This window comes from Chelon labrosus (assembly GCF_963514085.1).
Source record: "Chelon labrosus genome assembly, chromosome: 15".
NCBI classification, from domain to species: Eukaryota; Metazoa; Chordata; class Actinopteri; order Mugiliformes; family Mugilidae; genus Chelon; species Chelon labrosus.
This window is the reverse complement of record NC_140348.1, coordinates 15,127,344-15,146,446: the sequence shown is the minus strand read 5'-3', so window position 1 is coordinate 15,146,446 and position 19,103 is coordinate 15,127,344. Positions and strand designations below refer to the sequence as shown.

Here is a 19,103-nt window from a genome sequence, read left to right as displayed (position 1 = left end):
TCTAAAACAATAGTTTCCAAGTCATTTTTGCGGTTTAAGGTTGTCGGTGTTACAAAAAGAGACATTTTGTGACATAAATTTGTCATTCTTTCACAGTTTTCTGCCTCTTTATAGATAAATCTGAGTGAGAAATAATAGAATTCATTTGTTTGTGCCTGTTGTGTTTTGAAAAAAGGTATTTTCATTACAGAATAAGTGCACTGAAGGATCTTTGTAACATCACATTGATGTTTTCACACATAGGAATCCACAGCATAAATTCAGCACCGTCATTTTTTTTCCCCCTGCTGTTGCATCTCTCAGTTTTGGTAGTGCCTCATTAAATTTAACAGCAGCTTTCTTCACAAGTTCATTTGGAAACTTCATTAGTAGCGGCCAACTTGACCCCGCACACATCTAAATAGAAGAGGCTCAGACCAATTTAGACCTCAATTCTGCAGTGAATATGTTACAGAAATGAAAGCGAGCCGACTGTCGGATTTATTTATTTTTGAGTGTTTACACTGATCAGCCACAATATTAAAATCATCTGCCCAATATTGTTTAGGTCCCTCTTGCATGGACACAGGACCTCTGTGGGTGCCTTGCGGTGTCTTACATTGGTAGCTCATCCTTGGGGTCGTATGAGTCGCAGGGTGTGGTATTTGTGGATAGTGCTTGTTACGGCACATCCCGTGGATACTCAGGCGCACTAGAATCTGGGGAATTTGAAGTCCTTGTCAATGTGTTGTGTTCCTCCAGCTGTTCCTGAGCAGCTTTTGCATGTTTGGCAGGGTGCTGTTGCCATGGAGCATTGATCAACACCTCTCAGTGGTTTTGATGTTGAAGCCGATCGGTGTGCGTAGTTGCCGGGCTTTTTGCAAATCTGGGCTGCAACAAAAGAGGGTTTTCAGGTAACACTGTCTGTGCGGACTTCATCATGTTTCCATCTCATTCACTTATAGATGGACTCTGTGATGTTATCCATATTCCTGCAGAGCTGCAGAGTGTCAGTCACTGCGAGAAAGACATTTTTGCATTAGGCTGTAAACATTTTTGTTTCTGCTATAAAGTTAGACGTTCTTTTACATGGAGAGCTTCAGTTAGTTACTCTCTTTTGTAACCGGCCTCGAGTGGCCATTTGAGGTACTGCAGTTTTTGCCACTTGGTGTCTGTGAGGTGCAGCTTGATTCATCCACATCTAGAACCTGCACCTGATGATTGCACCATAACTTAATTTTGAGATCAGGTTTTGGCATAAATCTCAAAATGTGAACTTTCACTTTCAAGGTTACATCTGTGCCTGTGTGTATTTGTGCAACCAACTTGGCAAGCTTGATTGCAGAGCTCACACCTCACATTGTCCCACAGTCATGATTTATTGCTGTGAAGCTGGTTGAACTGCAATCTGGGCATGTGTACACTAGCAAATAAAATTTTACAGGGTTAATATGCAAATCCGCCAACGTATAGTGAAGATGGCTTCTTCTTTTCTCTGTTCTGCTTCCCCTTCAAGGTATTACTGTATCAGTGAGATTATAAAAGCTGCATGCTCAGTGTGTGTGTGTGTTTTATCTATACTGTAAGTCACTGCCCGTCTCACAATTTCAGTTCCTCCTTTTTTACTCTGGCTTTGTGATGTGTTTGCACTTTTCTCCCTGCTCTCCAAATATATAACTTTGCTTTTCCAGCAAAATCAGCACTCGGCTGCTCTTACGGTAAAGACACAGTTTACTTTTGTTTCTCTCATCCTACCATAGCACACGCACAAAGGACAGAAAGCTGTCTTGTCGAAACTCTTATCAAGTTTTCTTTGAGTCATACTGTATATGCATTGATATGGTGCCGTTTCCCCCTTTAGTTACTGGTATCCAGTTGTTGTTGTCAGAAAGAAGAAACTGTCCCTCCTTTGGTGCTGCTCTGCCTTCATTATAACCATACTTTTCTTTAACAGCTTTAGGTACAGGATTCTCTAAACCTTCTGATTCTGTAGCCTTTCACGTCCCTTATAAGTTGTAATTAATTAATGAGATTTGAGGGTTTGATAAAAAGAGTGAGGTGACATATGTCCACACTCTTGGGGGTTTTAGACACATCCTGGTCATCAATATGCACTTGAACACACCAGTCACCAGTAAATGGCATTTCATTAGAGTCCAGATGCTGCAATAAACAACGCCTGCTTGCCTTCATGTTGAGACTTTGATGAGAATAAATTCTGGATGTGGGCGGCACAGTGGCGTGGTGATTAGCACTAATGCCTCACAGCAAGAAGGTTCTGGGTTCGAACCGACTGGGGACTTTCTGTGTGGAGTTTGCATGTTCTCTCTCTCCGGGTACTCCGGCTTCCTCCCACCATCCAAAGACATGCATGTTAGGTTAAGGTTCTAAATTGGCCGTAAGTGTGAGTGTGAGTGTGAATGGTTGTCTGTCTCTCTGTGTTAGCCCTGCAATAGACTGGCGTCCTGTCCAGTGTGTACCCTGCCTCTCGCAGCTGGGATGGGCTCCAGCCCCCCCACGACCCGTCACAGGACAAGCGGTTACAGAAGATGAATGAATGAAAGTCTGGATGCAGGGGGAATCAGGTAGTCTCGGTTTACAGTTTAACAAAATCCCCCTGCAAGTACATCTAAGTACATGCCCTGAAATGTCATTCTTCTCTTAATACACCAGGATGACCATCAGAAAGTCTTACTCATAATCAACTGTCACGATTACTTTGAAATCAGTCAGGAGTAGATGATACTGTGGTGTCCCGGTAGAAAAAAGAACTGTGCTTTCCAGACCTCAACGACCAAGATTTGAAGGTGTGAAGAGTAGTTTCTGTCTTGTTTCACTCTTTCGTTGCACTTCGACTTGAAACTGAACTTTGCAATTCAAGGATTCATCGAAAGAATGGTCTCAATTAAATATTTACCTGAACTCTAAATGGCCCACTTCTGCGTATCCAGGGCAGAGTTGCTGTGTCTATTCTGGTAGTGGTGCTGAGAGGGGGGAAAAAAAAAAAGAAGCATTCTGTTAATTAAGGGATCTAAAGTTCTTTCTTTAATCCTCTGAGAATTAATCCAGAAGAAAAGGTTTTGCAGGGTGTCCTTTCTCAGACTCTTTCTGCTCGGTCATGTCCTTCACATCTTCCAAACACCTGAGAAGGAGTGTGTAAAAAAACAGGGAAGGTCATTTTAGTAAGAAGTATGTTTAGCTCCTGTGTTTTTCCAGTCTGTTTATCCCAAATGTATATTCAGAGCTCTTTTTGCCAAACACACAATTAATCACATCCAAACTGGGCCTCATTAGCATATAATCAAATGGGGCAGTTTACAGGCGTTTTGGCTTCGCTGAACTTAAATATACCCGATGCCTTTGATTAATCCAGCGTATACTGCAGGGTAAATACTGCTGGAGACATTTTGGAGCAGCCATGGTAATATTCAGACCACACTGGCGCTGATAAGCTATTCAGCTACATTTGAAATGACAATGAGTTTAAGAAACATTATGATAATTTATTCACAGTATGTTATGAAAAAGTGTTGGAGTAATCACCCGACTTCGAGCTCGGCGCGGCGCAGCCCTGTGTGTTTGTGTGCATGCTCGTGAAATTGAACAATGCCACTCAACGGTTTAATTTTGACAGTGGAATTTGTTATCCAATCTCATGAAGAACTGTAGTGCCAGTGTGACGACGATGTGTTCCTACTCATTTGCGTGCGCGAGAGGATTTATCAGTGCAGCCTATCGGGTTTTAGCGCTGCTCTTTTAATCCGTGCGTAGACTGGGAGAGTGTCTGATTTCTGGCATAGCACTGAGTCCAACCGTCGTTGCCAACACGGCTATAGCATCTGCGGCATGATGAAATTAATGCCCCCCTTCTCTCTCCTGTCAGCGGAGGCACCAGTCCAACTTGCATCCATATTTTCGGTTTTTATAAAGTCTTCCATGAAAGGATTTGGTGACAAAGTGACAAGTCCCCACGGTGAACAGCAATCAAAGCAAGAATTCCTATTTTCAAGCGTTTCTACTGTAGGCCTACCTGCCAAATTACTACTGAGTATATATTTAAATGTTTGAGAACTGTGATAATGGGAATCACCACACAGTCGGCTGCATTATTGTAGTGGCTTTTACAGTCAGATCAGTAATTCATCTGTTAAGTTTCCAAATTGTTCCCTCTAAAGCTGTATTATCAGCCCAAAATCACATATCAAAATTTTAAATCTTTTCCTTTTCCCGTGCGGCTACACAATTCATGAATATAACTCTAATTACATCATATTAAAGACATTTTATCTTTCTGATTTGTCCTCCAGTTCTGCTCCTCTGGGAAGACAGCTCTTTAAATACAGACCGTAACTATTGTACAGTAACGTTGGGACTGATTGATACACAGCTGAGGTTTTCTGCCTGGTTGCGCATCAGATCTGGAGAACGGGCTCGCCGCCATATCGCCAGTCTGATCTGACAGCAGGGACTCGGAGGGGCCTCTTGGCAAACTGAATAACAGCAGAGCTCAGCTGAGCGGAACGTAGAGTAGAGGAGACAGGACTGTGATTTACCTGACGCTGGAGCGGAGAGGGCTGAACCTTCGTCATGGACTTGAGTGGGATAAAAGGAGCTAACATTTTGATGGCCTTGGCCCCCGTGTGTGGGTCTCCTATGGTCTTCTCTGGCAGATGGTGTTGTTATCTGCAATTGGACCATGAACATAACCTTGAAAGAAGCACATTTTAACAATATCTCAAGCGTATCTCGTGAACCCATAAAGATCCATCTTTCATATTTAATTTCTACGTAAATACAGTAGATTTTAAACATTATAATTTGTGTAAATACACCTTATTTAAAAGCATTTGTGACTCCAGTTCATTTTCCAGTCATCTCCAGTAATGCTACATTGACATAGCGTGCTAATTTGGCCTCAGACATCGGGGCCAGTTTTGCGCCAGTTTATCCTCAGATTCAACCCTCCTATCAATTGGTGGGGAAATCCAGTGTGGACGATATTCCTGCTGAGACTCTGACTATCTGCTAATGTGAGGCGTTATAAGATCTGCTCTTAAACCACCGGAACTGCTCGCAGACTCACCGAGCTGTCCTGAATAATATCAAACATGTTTTATATATATATTTAGGATTTAAAATGTGCATGAGTACATCTGTACTTTCACAACAGCTAGTAAGAGAATAGGCACTGAGCAGCTGATTGTGTTGCCAGGCGACCATAAACATTCTAGCGTACAGATATTAAAACTTGGTCAAAATCTCTCCTATTCGTCTTCTCATCCGCTCCTGTTAAGCCTTTTTCTTTGTTTTTTTTCCTCACCGCAAAGTATTACAAAGTCACAGCAAGTCTTCTTTTGTTCAAACCAGCCTTTAGATGCGTTACCGCTGCCTGTGGGACTGGAGTGTGGCTCAGTAGATTTAAGTTGTTGCACGGCAGTCTTCACTGTGTTGGTGAATTCATATTCATTGATCCGGCCCAATAACCTAATACAAAAAAAACATCTGTAAAGGTGTGTGGTGCGGCCTGAATTAAATATCGAGCCGGATTTTAAAGCTCCTCCAGACTGAGCCCTGATTTACGAGTCAGGACACGGTGGGATTAGTTGAATCGATCACTGGCTGATTTAGTGAGGACTTAATGCTGCATACATGTTTAAAAACTTCTCTTACTTTTATCGTAACAGTTCCATGTAACCACTCAGAAGTGCATCAGTTTATCCGAAGCTATTGTCCCCTTAGCAGCTTAAACTGACCCCTGGAGCTGCTGCTATGGCAACAGGTCAATGTCAAATTGGAGCCGCAGGAGGCCTGGGATTGGTTGGAGTGCTGCGAGATTTGTAGCTTTTATTATAGTTGCAGCGTGCTCTTTGACTGGCAGCTGACCTGGAGGACGCACGCACACACTCGCATACGTACATAACTGGATACGGCCTAATCTCAAATCCATGGGACCTTCTGACAGCTTGATTGACGGAATGAGTTTACTCCTAAAATCACTCCTAAAAATGTTCACACTGCGGCACTGAACTGGATGTTTATATGTGGCAAAAGTGTAATTCCCATTTGTGCAACCTCTTAGGCCGGAAAAAAACCCCTCAAGATGGAAACGCAATGCCAATTAAGAGTGGTGTGTGTGCGTGGGAAGGTTTTGCTGCAGTTGTTATTCTTTAGGATGTATAGTAATGAGCTCAGGCGTGCAGCAGCAGTCTGTGTTGTGGCCACAGCAATGGATGATAGTGCTGGTTCGCTGGATGATATACACGCAGAGACACAGTGGGCATCTTGATTTATTTTGTTTGCATTATTTACTAAGTGTTCTTTTTTTTTTTTTTCTCATCTCCTGAGCTGTGATGAATGCCAAACATTTGAGGCTGAAATATATCCGGAGCTTTAATGATGCTGCCATTTGATGATTCCCTCAGGCCGTGACTCTGTATCTGACCCACACTCATTTACTGTAACTCATTAGCCTCGCACGCACAAACACACACGCATAATATGACTCTGAGTGCTCTCTGACCATCGAAGTGACCTGTATTGTTCAGCCATAGCTCACTAAATCACGGTGTGGTCACTAATATCTGATGTTACTGATAAAATTACCTAGAAGGGTTCAGTTACGCAAGCGTTCTTTCACTTTGGAAGAAGGCAGAGAAGGCTGGCAGAAAGAAGGGAGGCAGGAAGGAAGGAAGGAAGACGAAAGACAATTGAATGTCTGGCGACTGAATGAAAATGATTTCCGCTTCATAAATATGTTTACATCAGAGTTTGCTAAAGGCCGACATTGTAACTATAGCAGCCTTTTTAAAAAGCAAAAAGCAAACTAGTGCGTCAGGTTTTGATTTAAAAACATCTGTAAAATAAAAATGAGTCATCTTTGCACCAGCTTCTGAAGAACTCAACCATCCTGACCTCTAGGTATAGTTAAGGGCACGCTGGCCTCTGCAGCAGCTTGGTAAATAATGCACTGAGTCGTCAAATATAAATTCTCTTTTTCCCCTCTGGGAGACGGTTCTGTGGAACTGCTTTTGCGCTTCACAAATAAACAAACCCACAGTTGTTTTTTTTGTTTTGTTTTTTTATGGATATGTGAATCGGCAAGATTCAAGACAAAAATATCCGTCTTCAGTGAGTTCTTCATCTGAGCACAGCGCTGGGTTGACCTTGGTATTGTATAAACTCAGTTCAGTGAGCTGCCTCTGCAGGGTTCTGTAGAGATGACGTATAAAAGAAGAAGTCTCCAGAAGAGCTTCAGTGCTCAGTGGCGTAGATATTCACCAAGTTTCTGAAACACCTCTACAGTCATATTTAAGATGAGTATTCAGTCACTTAATTTACATGGACAAAATATTATGTTCTTTGCTCTTATTCTGAAAAGACAATATTCCTTCTAAGCTGTTTGCATGAATAATGACGTTGAATATTCAACATTCTCATTTACATGGAGCAGGATTTCTTCCACCGGTGTCAGACTTGTACGATCATGCAAATACAGCCTCCCTTTTTATTCCTTCAGACACCTTCTGGAAAAAAAGGTTGCTGTTTGTTTGTGTGTTTATAGAAAAAATATGATAATCCAAGCCTTTCATGCTAGTTAAAGGTTGCTGTGTTTCTCCCTCCAACCAAAAAATGTTGGCTTTTCTTTCGGGCATGCATCCCTACTCCAGCCTTCCAAACTTGGCCTAGCTAGTTGGGTTGTGTACAACACATAGCTGACCATAAACGGGCAATAGGTGGCTTGTGTTGGTAAAAATGTGGTAAAAAAAACAAATCCCAATTAAAAAAGCATATGTCGATCAGCCACAACATTATGACTGCTGACAGGATAAGTAAATAACATAGACCATCTTATGACAGTTCAATGTTCTGCTGGGAAACTTTTGGACCTAGCATTCGTGTGGATGTTACTTATACATTTACCACCCACCTAGACCAGACCAGGCACCCCCACCCCATAGCAGTGACACTCCTTGATGGCAGCAGCCATCCCCAGCAGGATGCAGCCAGGTGTTGACCTGGCCTCCAAATTCACTAGATCCCAAACTGATCAAGTATCTGGAACGGGCCTGATCCACAGAGGCCCCTCCCCTCAACCCATAGGACCCAAAGGCCCCCACTAACACCCTCAGAAGGCCCATCTCTATTCTCTGATGAGTCACAACTGTTTTGGAGGCACAATGTTATGCCTGATCGGTGTATTTCAAATGTGCTGTATACATGTTTAAAGAACGGAAAATGGCCTAATTCAGAATAGCCAAGCAGAATATGTTGTTTATGTGACTTGTATGAAATGACCGTGACTAATACAAGACAGTCATTAGAAGCAGCCCCCCTCATTGTGTTGATATAATCACCAAAGGGTGTTACTCGATATCTAAATGCACCAGGAGAAGGAGCTTTGTCAAGTTACACTGTGTGAAATCACATTCAGTCTTATATTCTGCCAGGATAAACAATAGGAGCACACAACTGATATTATTATGGATTATTCTGTGTCTCAAATAATGTTTTTACTTTGATGATCTTCATGACTCTTCCGCTGCGTCCACTGTTTTATTGTGCCGTGAAAATGTATTAATAGGTGCTGAGATGCTATCCGGTTGGTCTTTAACACATGATTCACACCATCCATTTACTGGCACCAAGCTGAGACTGCCAGCTGTTGCAGAAGTAGCTGATATAACCGCTGACTGTGTGTGTACATGAGCCTCTTCACCTCTCCATCTTGATGAGTACTTAGCAGAGACAGCGAACTGATGAACTGAGTTGACAGCTCTGTCTGTGCCGGTCTTCTCCTTTGTGAACCCATGTGGCATTCTCAGTCTAAATCCTACACCATGACTGTCACCCCCCCCCCTCCTGCCATCAACGCTGGTTTCTGATTGCTGCCATTTTACTGACCTCCCATCTGTCTGCTTGCTTTTTGGTTTTCTTAATCCTGTCATTTTCATACTGTGGAGCTTGAGGGGCTTGCTTGGCAGATGAGCCTGCGTGCAAGCACACACACACACACATAGTGGTGAGAAGGAGCTAAAGCTTAATTGCTGTCAGTAGCAGTACAGATGGCTGCATTAACTGAAGTTAAAACGACCCATTTGTAAAACCTCTTGTGTAACTCCTCAGGACAGCCCCATACTGCTGCTGCTGCTGCTGCTGCTTGTATGACTGTCTGTCTGAATCCATTCAAGAATGACAGGGAGCCACATTCAGCCACTCTGCTGTTAAAATCATAGCTTTGAATCCAGGTCTTTGGGGAGGGGGGAGTGAATTCCTCTGCACCTCTGTGGTGATTTATTATACACTTCGGGGATCACCTCTGAGATAATTTATTACACTCTGTGCTTGTGCTATTCTGAGACAAACTCGTGCTCTCCTGTGGAAAATCACACGAGTGCTTTCGGGGTTCGAGAATAAACGAAAGTTTCGTTAAGACTGCACCGTAGGCGAGAGATGAGAGATGTTCATGGGCCTGATTTTGTTGAGTTCATACATAGTTTAAAATTATGGAGAAAAAGAACGCAGACGCCTGTAGAGTGTATAAATATAGTATTCATACATGTTTTGCTAGTTGTATACATAAAATAGAGCTTTAAGTTATTTAATTCACCATTTTCCATCTAACACATTATTTATGGTCGGCACACATGATTGATCAGTATTCAGCCCTTTTAACTGGTTTGTGTTATCTCAAATGAAAAGCTCAGAGTATTTACAGGTTGTGTTGGTGCTGTTTTCATCAAAGTTTGACTTTAATCAATTTGTGAACTAAAAACATATAAAGACTTCACTCAAGTGATCATTAGACCAGATGAAAAAACACACAAGTCTTTAAAATGCAAGACATTTATTGTTGTGACTAATTTTGATGCGCTGTGTGTCCTCTGCAGATTGGAGTAGGTGTGGTGTTGCAGTTCAGACCATCATGCCCTTTGCTCTGGCAGCTGGACAGGAAGTGTGTGTCTGAGCGTCCCTGGTTGGCTCTGCTGGGATGAACATGCCACTGCACCAAATCTCTGTCATCCCCCGCGACGTCACCTCATCGCGGGTGTCGGGCAGTGGGAAAGCTAAGGACAAGGACAAGCAGGTACGTGAAGAGTTAAACGCCAAAACCAGGGCGCACAGCTGAGGATTAGAGCGCTGTTTTTATCTTTAAGTTTTGTCCTGTGAAGAGATCCTGCAACAGCGGTTTGGATCTTTCTCCACAAACTGCTTTACAGACTAAGCTAATATCACACAACATCAGTCCCAAATTAAATGACAAAAAGGCCAAATGTGACATGTGTTTATGCTCAAAACCTGATGGTTGCTTTAGGAATCATGACTTTTGTTTGTCGATGGTAGTGTCATGTCAGTGTAGAGTGAACACCTGCTGAACCATAACATTGTCACATCATAAACTTATTTACTTCTCAGCAGTAATTTAGAGATTTTCAGGAATCGACAAATCCTATCGACCTGATGATGGTTACATGAGATGACAAAACGGTCGTTCTGGAGCGAGCTAATGATGGGCTTATTGAAAAGTCATTCTCCACAGCGCTGGACAATGGTCCGGCAGCACTCATTATCATTCTGGCATTTGGGTAAAAATTGTTGTTGCTATTTCTCTGAACCAATTACAGGTGGCTTTTGCAGCTCCCAACTTGATGATGCAGAGACAGTGCACTTGCAAAGAAGTATATTCTGGAACTTGTTTCAGTGGAACATTTGCACCTGGGGAGGTGAGCGCTCTCATTTAAAAGGTTTAATTTCCTGCAGACAGAAAGGACCTACAGTATGTTTACTTATACCTTCGCTTCAGCTCTTGAAGAGCTCACTGGACTTAAGTAAGATCTTTTGCTAGCTGTACGTGGCTTTTGCAGAAATTTAGTAAACTGATGTTACAGCTTGTGTAGATATCATATGAGATGTAAATGTAAATGTCCCTGTCCCATGTTAGATAGCAAAAAGTTTTATTATTCTAAATGACTGTAATATAAGAAACAAGAAGCTACTGAATGCCTTTCAGAACTAAACTGAAGCAAATAGTCCAAGGAGAGGTGAGGTCATGAGAACAATCAGGAAGTTATTCTTTTAATGCCAGGGGTGGCAATCCCAGCAGAGACACGTAAACCTCTCATTATAACATTTCTATCACAAACTAATTATTTCTGTGCTGCCTTCATCTAATGAGTCTGGTCAAAGACCAGGATTTCTTTTCCAATTGTGCCTCAAACCACCTGCAGGCCATCTGGGTTTCGGTGTAGTGGTGGTGCACACTCACAGGATGTGTTTGCTTGAGCTTTCGTGAATTGTTGTTGTCGGGTCCATATTTAGAAAATAAATCTGTAGACTCACCAGTTTTAAACATATTTATATTTAACATGTCAAGATAATTTAAGAAGTCTGTATTCTGAGAACTCCAAAGTTCGTCAGAAAAAAGGCTCCAACCGATCTGTCCAGCTGCTATAAAAGAGGATTAGCGCCGGTTCTAATTTGTAGATTTTCACTTTATTCTGTGAGCTCTGACTTTCCACTCTTGTTAAACTCTTATCATATCAAGTGTTTAAGAATTCTCTGGATTTTTATGCGGTTATTGGACAGCCGCGGCTTAATTCAGTCTTGCGTGTAGCTTGCAGTCTTTTCCCTGTTTCTCTACTACTCCATCACCATCAAACACCACAGTGGAGGGCTCTTTTACGGTGCTGTTGCTTTTTTGAGCTTGTGAACAAAGCCAGGTGCTAAGACAATATGTGAGTGGCCTCGGCCTCGTCGGATCACAATAGAGCTCCACTAAGTGCAGCAGCGCAGGTGTTCTCAAGAGGCTTCTTCGCTGCATATGGCGCAGTGTTTCAGCTCCAGGTCTGCACAGCACACGCTGTAAACGTGCCTGCCTGCATGTGTTTTTACTTGCGCTGAAAAGCCCAATCTGGGCTTGCAGCGAAGCCCAAAAATGCATCATCATTGCAGAAGTGGAAGTGAACTGGTTTCGTATCGTGCATCTGCTTAACTAAAGGAGTGAGTTTGTGGAGTTCAGTAATTTTTTATTTTTTTTTGTACAGTCCATGGGTAACAGGATTAAGGGGTTTAAATTCTGAGAGCATTTGCAGAAAGGTTACCTCAATCTGTTGGGGAATAAAAGTGAAACTGTAAGCTTTATAATGTCTAGGGGCAAGGTTTAGCCTCCCTGTCGCCATATTTGCTAACTGTGGGAATGTTCAACCCCGAGTCTCCGCTCAGCATCACTCTCCGTCTCTGCCTGTCTCCTGCTGGCCGAGCCTCCTCACTTCCCCCTGAGGAGTAAGTGGATAAACAGCAGCGATTCCAGTCCTCCCCGTGGAACCGTCAGCAGACTGGAGAAAGGAGAAACCGAGTGCAGGAACAGAGGAGAGCGTTTACTTTGAATGCTAATCAGCTTGAGGGTCCTGGAGGTGTGTGTGTGTGTGTATGTGCACAGAGTTTAGTCACAGAGCGCAGGCCCATCTGGCCCTGTTAGACAACACAAGTGGTCTTTTAGCGCCTTGAGGAAAAAAAAAAAGCAGAACTTTCTTCTACTTATAATTCAGAGTTAGTCAGCTGCTCCTTTAGAGAGCAACACATCTTTAACTGTTACTGGCCCCTCTTTGGCCTCTCTCCACTCAAGTTCATTTGTCTTCTTCGAAATCCTCTTTAGATATGTGCTTGTGGGCACTTTGTTTCCTCCACTTGAGAAGTCACGTTTGGGTAGATAAATTGAGATTTAACTAAGCTATGCATAAAAGGACTTGGAGAGCAAAATTTTTATTCCTTGGGGGTGAAAAAAAAAGGCAAAGTTCCCTGACGGTTCTCAGCCGCTGCAAATAATATGGTCAGATTTATTTGAGTCTGGGGTTTTTTGATAACTGCGTGCAGTGAATGGATTATGCATGAGTTGATGATAAAGTAAGCTCCGGCACAGGTTGACAGGAAGAGGAAGAGGAAACTGATTTTGCCATTTGAGATTTAAAAGTCTTGTGGGAAATGCCTGCTGTTTGTTTGTTGATCGCCCCTTCCCTTTAACCCCATATGCGGTGGTGTATTTACTGCAAAGATAATGTAATTTACATGAGCGGCATGTGATTATGTCCTGTGAACATAGCAAAGCTTCAGTGGATCCACCTGCAGCTTTATTTTCACAGAAACATACCCTGCAAGTATATTTAGCAGCACGTCTCTGCCGCTGTGCATACATTGGACACTGTGATACTTGTTACCTGCCTTTCTGATGCTGCGTGTATTTTTTTATGAAGGCGGAGAGAGCGCTGGAGGCTTTGTCCTTCGGTGAGTGTTTGTCGGTGTCAAGGACAGAGAAGACTGTCTGTTTCTTCTCTGATGTTCGGTGGTTTGTTAGCAGCCGCCTCCACCGCAGAGACCAAGATAAAACAATGACTGCCACAGAAAAATACAACACAGCCCCCAGGCTACAGGCTGTCTGTCTGTCTTTGCTCACTTAATTAATCACCTCTATTATAGAGGTCTATCATTTGTTTTTTGTTGCTTAGACTTTGTTCTTTTTGTCCTCCACTTAGTTGTCTAATTGCATCTGTTTCCACCCAGCATCACTAAATCTGTTAATCACCAGCCACAAACTAAAGTTTGATAAAATTCTACAAATGTATTTAAAAAATAGTTGAAAAACATGTTTCCTCAGGCCCGAGGCACAGAAACACTCTCCAAACATTGGGTGGATCAAAACTGTCCAAATCAGTCTCTTCCAGATTGCCGTGCCCAGGGGCTCGCGAATGGAAATACGGTGATAATTACCCAGAAAGCCTCGAGGCCAGAGAAATGCTAGACCAGAAATGCTGAATTATCAGGAAAAGGGAGTGTTTACATGTTGTGTGACTAGAGTATATCAGGAGTAAACTCTAGGTGGTCACATATAGTTGGGTGCAGCTGCACGTAACAGGAAGGATGTGATCGGTTAAATATGCAGCTTAAGTTTAGAAAAGCCCTCTGACACTGTTTGTATATTTTCTTGGATGTCCTCTGGTGCACAAATTATCTCCCTCTGACAGTAGGTACACCTATACTGTACGCAAGTGTTAATCCACTTGATATTCCGGTTACATTAATGCAGACGTGTGTGCACATCAGTTCTCTCTCACATATACACACACACACACACACACACACGGTATAAACATTAGCACACACGTTTATCCCGGTGTAGATGTTCTGAGGCCAAACAGGTGCTCCAGCCTGAGCATGAAGCAGAATCTGGAGAAGGAAGATAACACATAGGCTGACTGGGATTCTGTGCATTCTGTCAGCAGTTTTTGTACAGGTGTAAATGTTGTGCGTCAGCAAATTAACCTGATTTACATTTACACCGATCAGGCATAACATTATGACCACCTTCCTAATATTGTGTAGGTCTCCCTTGTGCCTCCAAAACAGTTGTGACTCGTCAGAGAATGGACATGGGCCTTCTGAGGGTGTCCTGTGGTGTCTGGTATCAGAACGTTGTTAGTGGGGGCCCTTTGGGTCCTATGGGTTGAGGGGAGGGGCCTCTGTGGATCATCCCACAGATACTTGATCAGTTTGGGATATAGTGAATTTGGAGGCCAGGCCAACTCCTTGTGCTGTTTTTCATGTTTTTTAAATTGTTCCTAAACCGTTTTTGTGTGTGTGTCTGTGTCAGGCTGCATCCTGCTGGGGATGGCTGCTGCCATCAAGGAGTGTCATTGCTATGGGGTGGGGGTGCCTGGTCTGGTCTAGGTGGGTGCTACATGTCTAAGTAACATCCACATGAATGCCAAGTCCAAAAGTTTCCCAGCAGAACATTGAGTTGGTTTTAATGTTGTGGCTGATCAGTGTAACAAACTCTTTAGCTACTATTTTTCCGTCCTTAACTTTAATTATCATTTAGAGACCATCATTATTGTCTGTTCTTCAATAAACGTTGTACATGAATTCCCAGTGTAATATGAGCAAGAAAATCAACAAATTCTAACATTTCTGCAGCTGAAAGCACAGCATAGTCGGCATTTTTACTTCGTCTTTGTTTAAACGTCTCATCGTTTTAACACCAGCTTGCTGAATAACCTTCCCACCCTAGTCTGTTACGCTGCCGCTGTTATTTTTCTGCCTCTTGTCTCTTTCTGTCTCGCAGTTTGAGTCTCCCTTTTGAGGACGTGCACTCAGGATGCAGGTACACGCGTACACATGCCAACAGCTGGTGCTGCTAGCCTGCCCGTCTGTGCAGGACTCGCTCGAGTCTCCCAAGGACCCGGCTGCACCTAGCCACTCGAGGTTGGAGTGCTGAGAAACGTAATTAAATGGGGTAGAGCTGACATGACAGCCTGGCCTTTGAGAGCCTTGACTGCTGTGAGGAAGGACGTTGCTTCACCTTGATTTCATTTCATTAGGCCTTATGATGGCTCCATGGGTTATTTTACTTCCTTTTGGTAGCTGTGACACCGTGTTCTATATTAAATTTCATATATGCGATTACAGCTGACCCGTAGCGGCAGAAAATAGACTTTGAGGCGAAAGGCAGGAAATAATTACAGTCCCCATAGCTGCTCTACACGCTAGTAGTTATGGCACAATGCACCGATACTGAGTGAAAAGAAGTTAGTCTCTAGAGTTAGGGTGTGGGTTCACTTCACTGCTGAGTAGATTTTTGCTCTTGAGTGCAGAAAAGCTTACGGAAAAGAGAGAAGCGATAACATTTAATTAACCCCTGCCCTCCACCACCTCCACCCACTCACACGTCTAATATAGACACTTTCGCAGCTCAAAATTAACGCTTTACTATAAAGACTCAGAGGCTTAATGTTTTTATATGCTTTCATTTGGAAAAACACATTTCCAAATTACAGTCTCAAGATTTGTTTGTTTTGTCGACTACTGCGCAGCCTAATCCGACGGACGTGTAGCTATTAACCTACTGACCTATTATTTCAGCCTGTCGCACACCGCAGCAACCGAAAGTCCACCTAAAACTCAAAAAGTCCCTCTGCTGTGAATTGAATACATTTAATGGATTCAGTTTAAATATTTCCACAGTTGAGAGGAGGTGGTGTGAGTGAAGAGGCGGCAGACGTGTTTCCAAGAGGGCGTAATCAAATGGCTTCATGAAGGCCTCAATCTTCTCTCTTCTCTGAGACGCGTCAGTCTCTTCTCTGTTTCCCATCCATAGCTCTCTGATGCTCTTCTGTTCACTGGAAGGTGTCACCGTGGGGTGTCTGAGGATGCCATTTAATTGCCCGTGACATACTGACTTGACTCTTGTGACTCATATGGCTCCAAACATCCAGCCACTGCCAGCCTGATCAATGGTGGAAGCTTTCTGAGCTCTCTCACGCTACACAAATACATGATACAGATGCTTCCCTCGCTGCAGCGTGCCCCATCTGCTTCGCCGAAGTTTGACACACAGTGCCCGGCTGATGTATGCTATTCATATGGGGCTACACACCCCAAGCGGATAATGAAACTCTGATAGGACTCACTGCTCTGTTGCTCTCCTTTGTTGTCCAGTGTGTGGTGAGCACATAATAAGTCTCTTGTGCATAGAGTGAAAGATGTAGTGGGGCAGTCAGATGCTTGCTTGTCCCAGTAAGATATGATAATGAGGTTCCCAGTTGTCGACCGTTTGGGGTTTATTTCATGAGCTCAGACAAACACACACACACCACACTCTGCGGCTGCATTTTATTTTTGTCTCAAACCTCCTAAATGTCTAGACCTGTCTTTCTCCAAGTGCTCCTCCTCTTCCACCTCCTCTTTTTCATCATCCTCTGTCATCCTCTCATGGTTTTATCCACTGGAAGATTAGCGTTGTTAATCTCTCAGTCTATGGACCCACTACTGTGACCACACAGTGAACTCTTCTTTGGTGCAGCTGTCTGTGGAGGCACATCACGCCCGGCAGCTGCAGATGTAGACTCTTTCTTACACCAGTGTACCTGTAGCTTATTGTGTACACACGGTGAGACCATCTCTTCAGTCAACTATGGCTAGGGGCTTCTATTGCAATGATGAGTACTTTTTTGAGTAAAATAATATCTCTCTTTTTATTTTTGATCTTGGTCCCCTGACTCGTCATATAGCACCATCATCAGGATCCAAGTGTTTATTATAATCCCTGATTTCACATGAAAATAGTTTGAAACCACGGCTGTACCATGAGTATGACGGGTCAAAGATGGAGCTGGAGGTTTGTTCGTGGATTTATGTTTTCTCCAGCTAGTTACATTTGGCTAACCAGCATGGACTGACTTATTTTTGTGACGCATCTATGCTCCAATTACAGTACAATGTTATTTTATTGATAAATCAGGATTGTCCCTTAACAAGTGTAATACAGTGAGAAGGCTGTTTTGGTTTTGTAAAACTGCAGAATGACTTGATTGTGGTCCCCACCATTAGTGAGAGTCTTAAATTGTTCACGAGACGGTTATTTTGGGGACTTTTTGTCAAGATGAAACAAAACAGGATCAGGTTACTCTAGTTCTTTATAATTGGGAGAGCCAAAGAATGGAGACTATATAATTGGCATGTCCAGACATGATCTGAGAGACTGGAATAAGACCTGATCTAGACACATTTTAATTTAAAAAACTATATTTAACCCAGCATAATAACAGCCTTCGGATTAAATTACCACATTGCATCTTAGCTTGACATTATGCACATCCCGTGTCTGCATGGCACACATTTTCCAAAAGTTAAGCTGCAGCAAAAATCTGTGGCGTTATCTTAAAACGGAAAATGAAAGCAGCCCTAGCACCACTTGTAATATCTGTACAACCAGTGTGTCGAGTTAAATCCAGCGCGATAAGGTCCAACGGGAAAAAAACATACGTTTGCATGGATCACTTACACGAAAACACATTTGGTTTGGTTCTCTTACTGGCATGAAAAAGCATAATAAATAATTTTGACATGTTCCGTGTTTTTGGTCAGTGTTTTTATGTGATATGTTTACTGTCTGCTGCTCCCAAAAATGAAAACATCAAAGCTCCAATAATACTGAAGCAGAGTTTTGCTTTCACTCGTTTTTCTGTATGTACAGTGCAGCTGTGTAATGAAGGAAATTATGGATGATAAACAAGGACGTGGTATCGGCAGATCATGATAAAGGATTGTGGACGTTTGTTGCTGCAGTTTCTTTCTTGTACTGTTTATGCAAACGATTAATATTTTAATACTTTAATCAATTATGAAAAATGGGTTTTCTCCTCAAAGTACACTTGCTGTGTTGATCGTCGTTCATCTGACTACGTTTTGTAACCCCGTGGTTCTTAGGAGAACTTGTGAATGCATCTGTGATTAAAATGACAGGCGCGTCATGAGAAATCCCTCAGCTTTGCCTCTGAATCAAATGTAAGAGGTAAATTATACAGCAGAAGCATTAAACTAATGGACGGATCTGTTGTTTTCTTCCTTTTTATATTTAGCTGAAAAGGTGAATGTGTTCTTGTTATGCTGGGGGGAAAAAACAGGCAGCATTCACAAACAGCTCTCATAGAGAGAGGAGAATATCAGATGTGTGTTGCCTCAAACCGTCTACAGCCTGCAGGCCAGACTTCAAAACCTTGCAGTCCTTTCTTGCAATTAGGATAGTTTGAGATGAATGTTAGTCTTTGACTCTGTGGACTGAATACATTATTTTTCCACTCATGCCCCTCTGGACCAGTTCAGGGAAAGAGAGTACCCGATAAAGATAACAGGCAACGAATGACGTGATGACTTGTAACACGGATCATGAGCCAGACTTGCACCCATGAAATTTGTCTGCCCAGCGTTCATCCTCTCCCTCCTTAGCCTGTGGAGGGTGCAGCTGCATGAGTGCACTAGTACCAGGTCTCCTGAAGAGGCTTTCAGTGAGCACTACGAAGTGCAGAGGACCACCGCCCGGCATTGACATTCGCCTCCATCTACGGAGAGGAGAAGCAGAGTGTAGGTAGAGCGCACCGAACAAGCATCGTGAGGGGGGCCAGGTGAGAGAATAAAAAGATAAGGTGAAAGATTAAGGTCTGTTGTAAACAGCACCGGGGAGCGAGAGCAGGAGAGGAGCCTGTTGTTGCCGTAGAAACGGTGCAAAGACTGAATAAGAGTGATATTGACGGCAGAGGCGAGATGTGGACACACAGTTGTTCACTACAGACATGCCT

The 19,103-nt window shown here is 43.0% G+C and overlaps 1 protein-coding gene across 6 annotated transcripts in view; it reads left to right on the top strand.

Moving 5' to 3' along the window:
- marchf8 (membrane-associated ring finger (C3HC4) 8) overlaps nt 1-19,103 on the top strand; it is a 75,257-nt gene that overhangs the window by 11,550 nt on the left and 44,604 nt on the right. For 3 of the 6 annotated variants that reach the window (XM_084561559.1, XM_084561560.1, XM_084561561.1), the window contains 2 exons: nt 9,867-10,063; nt 10,602-10,700. In XM_084561559.1, the coding sequence (XP_084417685.1) occupies nt 9,968-10,063; nt 10,602-10,700 (195 nt within the window). In that variant the 5' untranslated portion in view covers nt 9,867-9,967. Of the gene's footprint in view, nt 1-9,866; nt 10,064-10,229; nt 10,701-19,103 lie in introns of those variants that run through there. The other 3 variants (XM_084561562.1, XM_084561563.1, XM_084561564.1) reach the window with 2 other exon arrangements.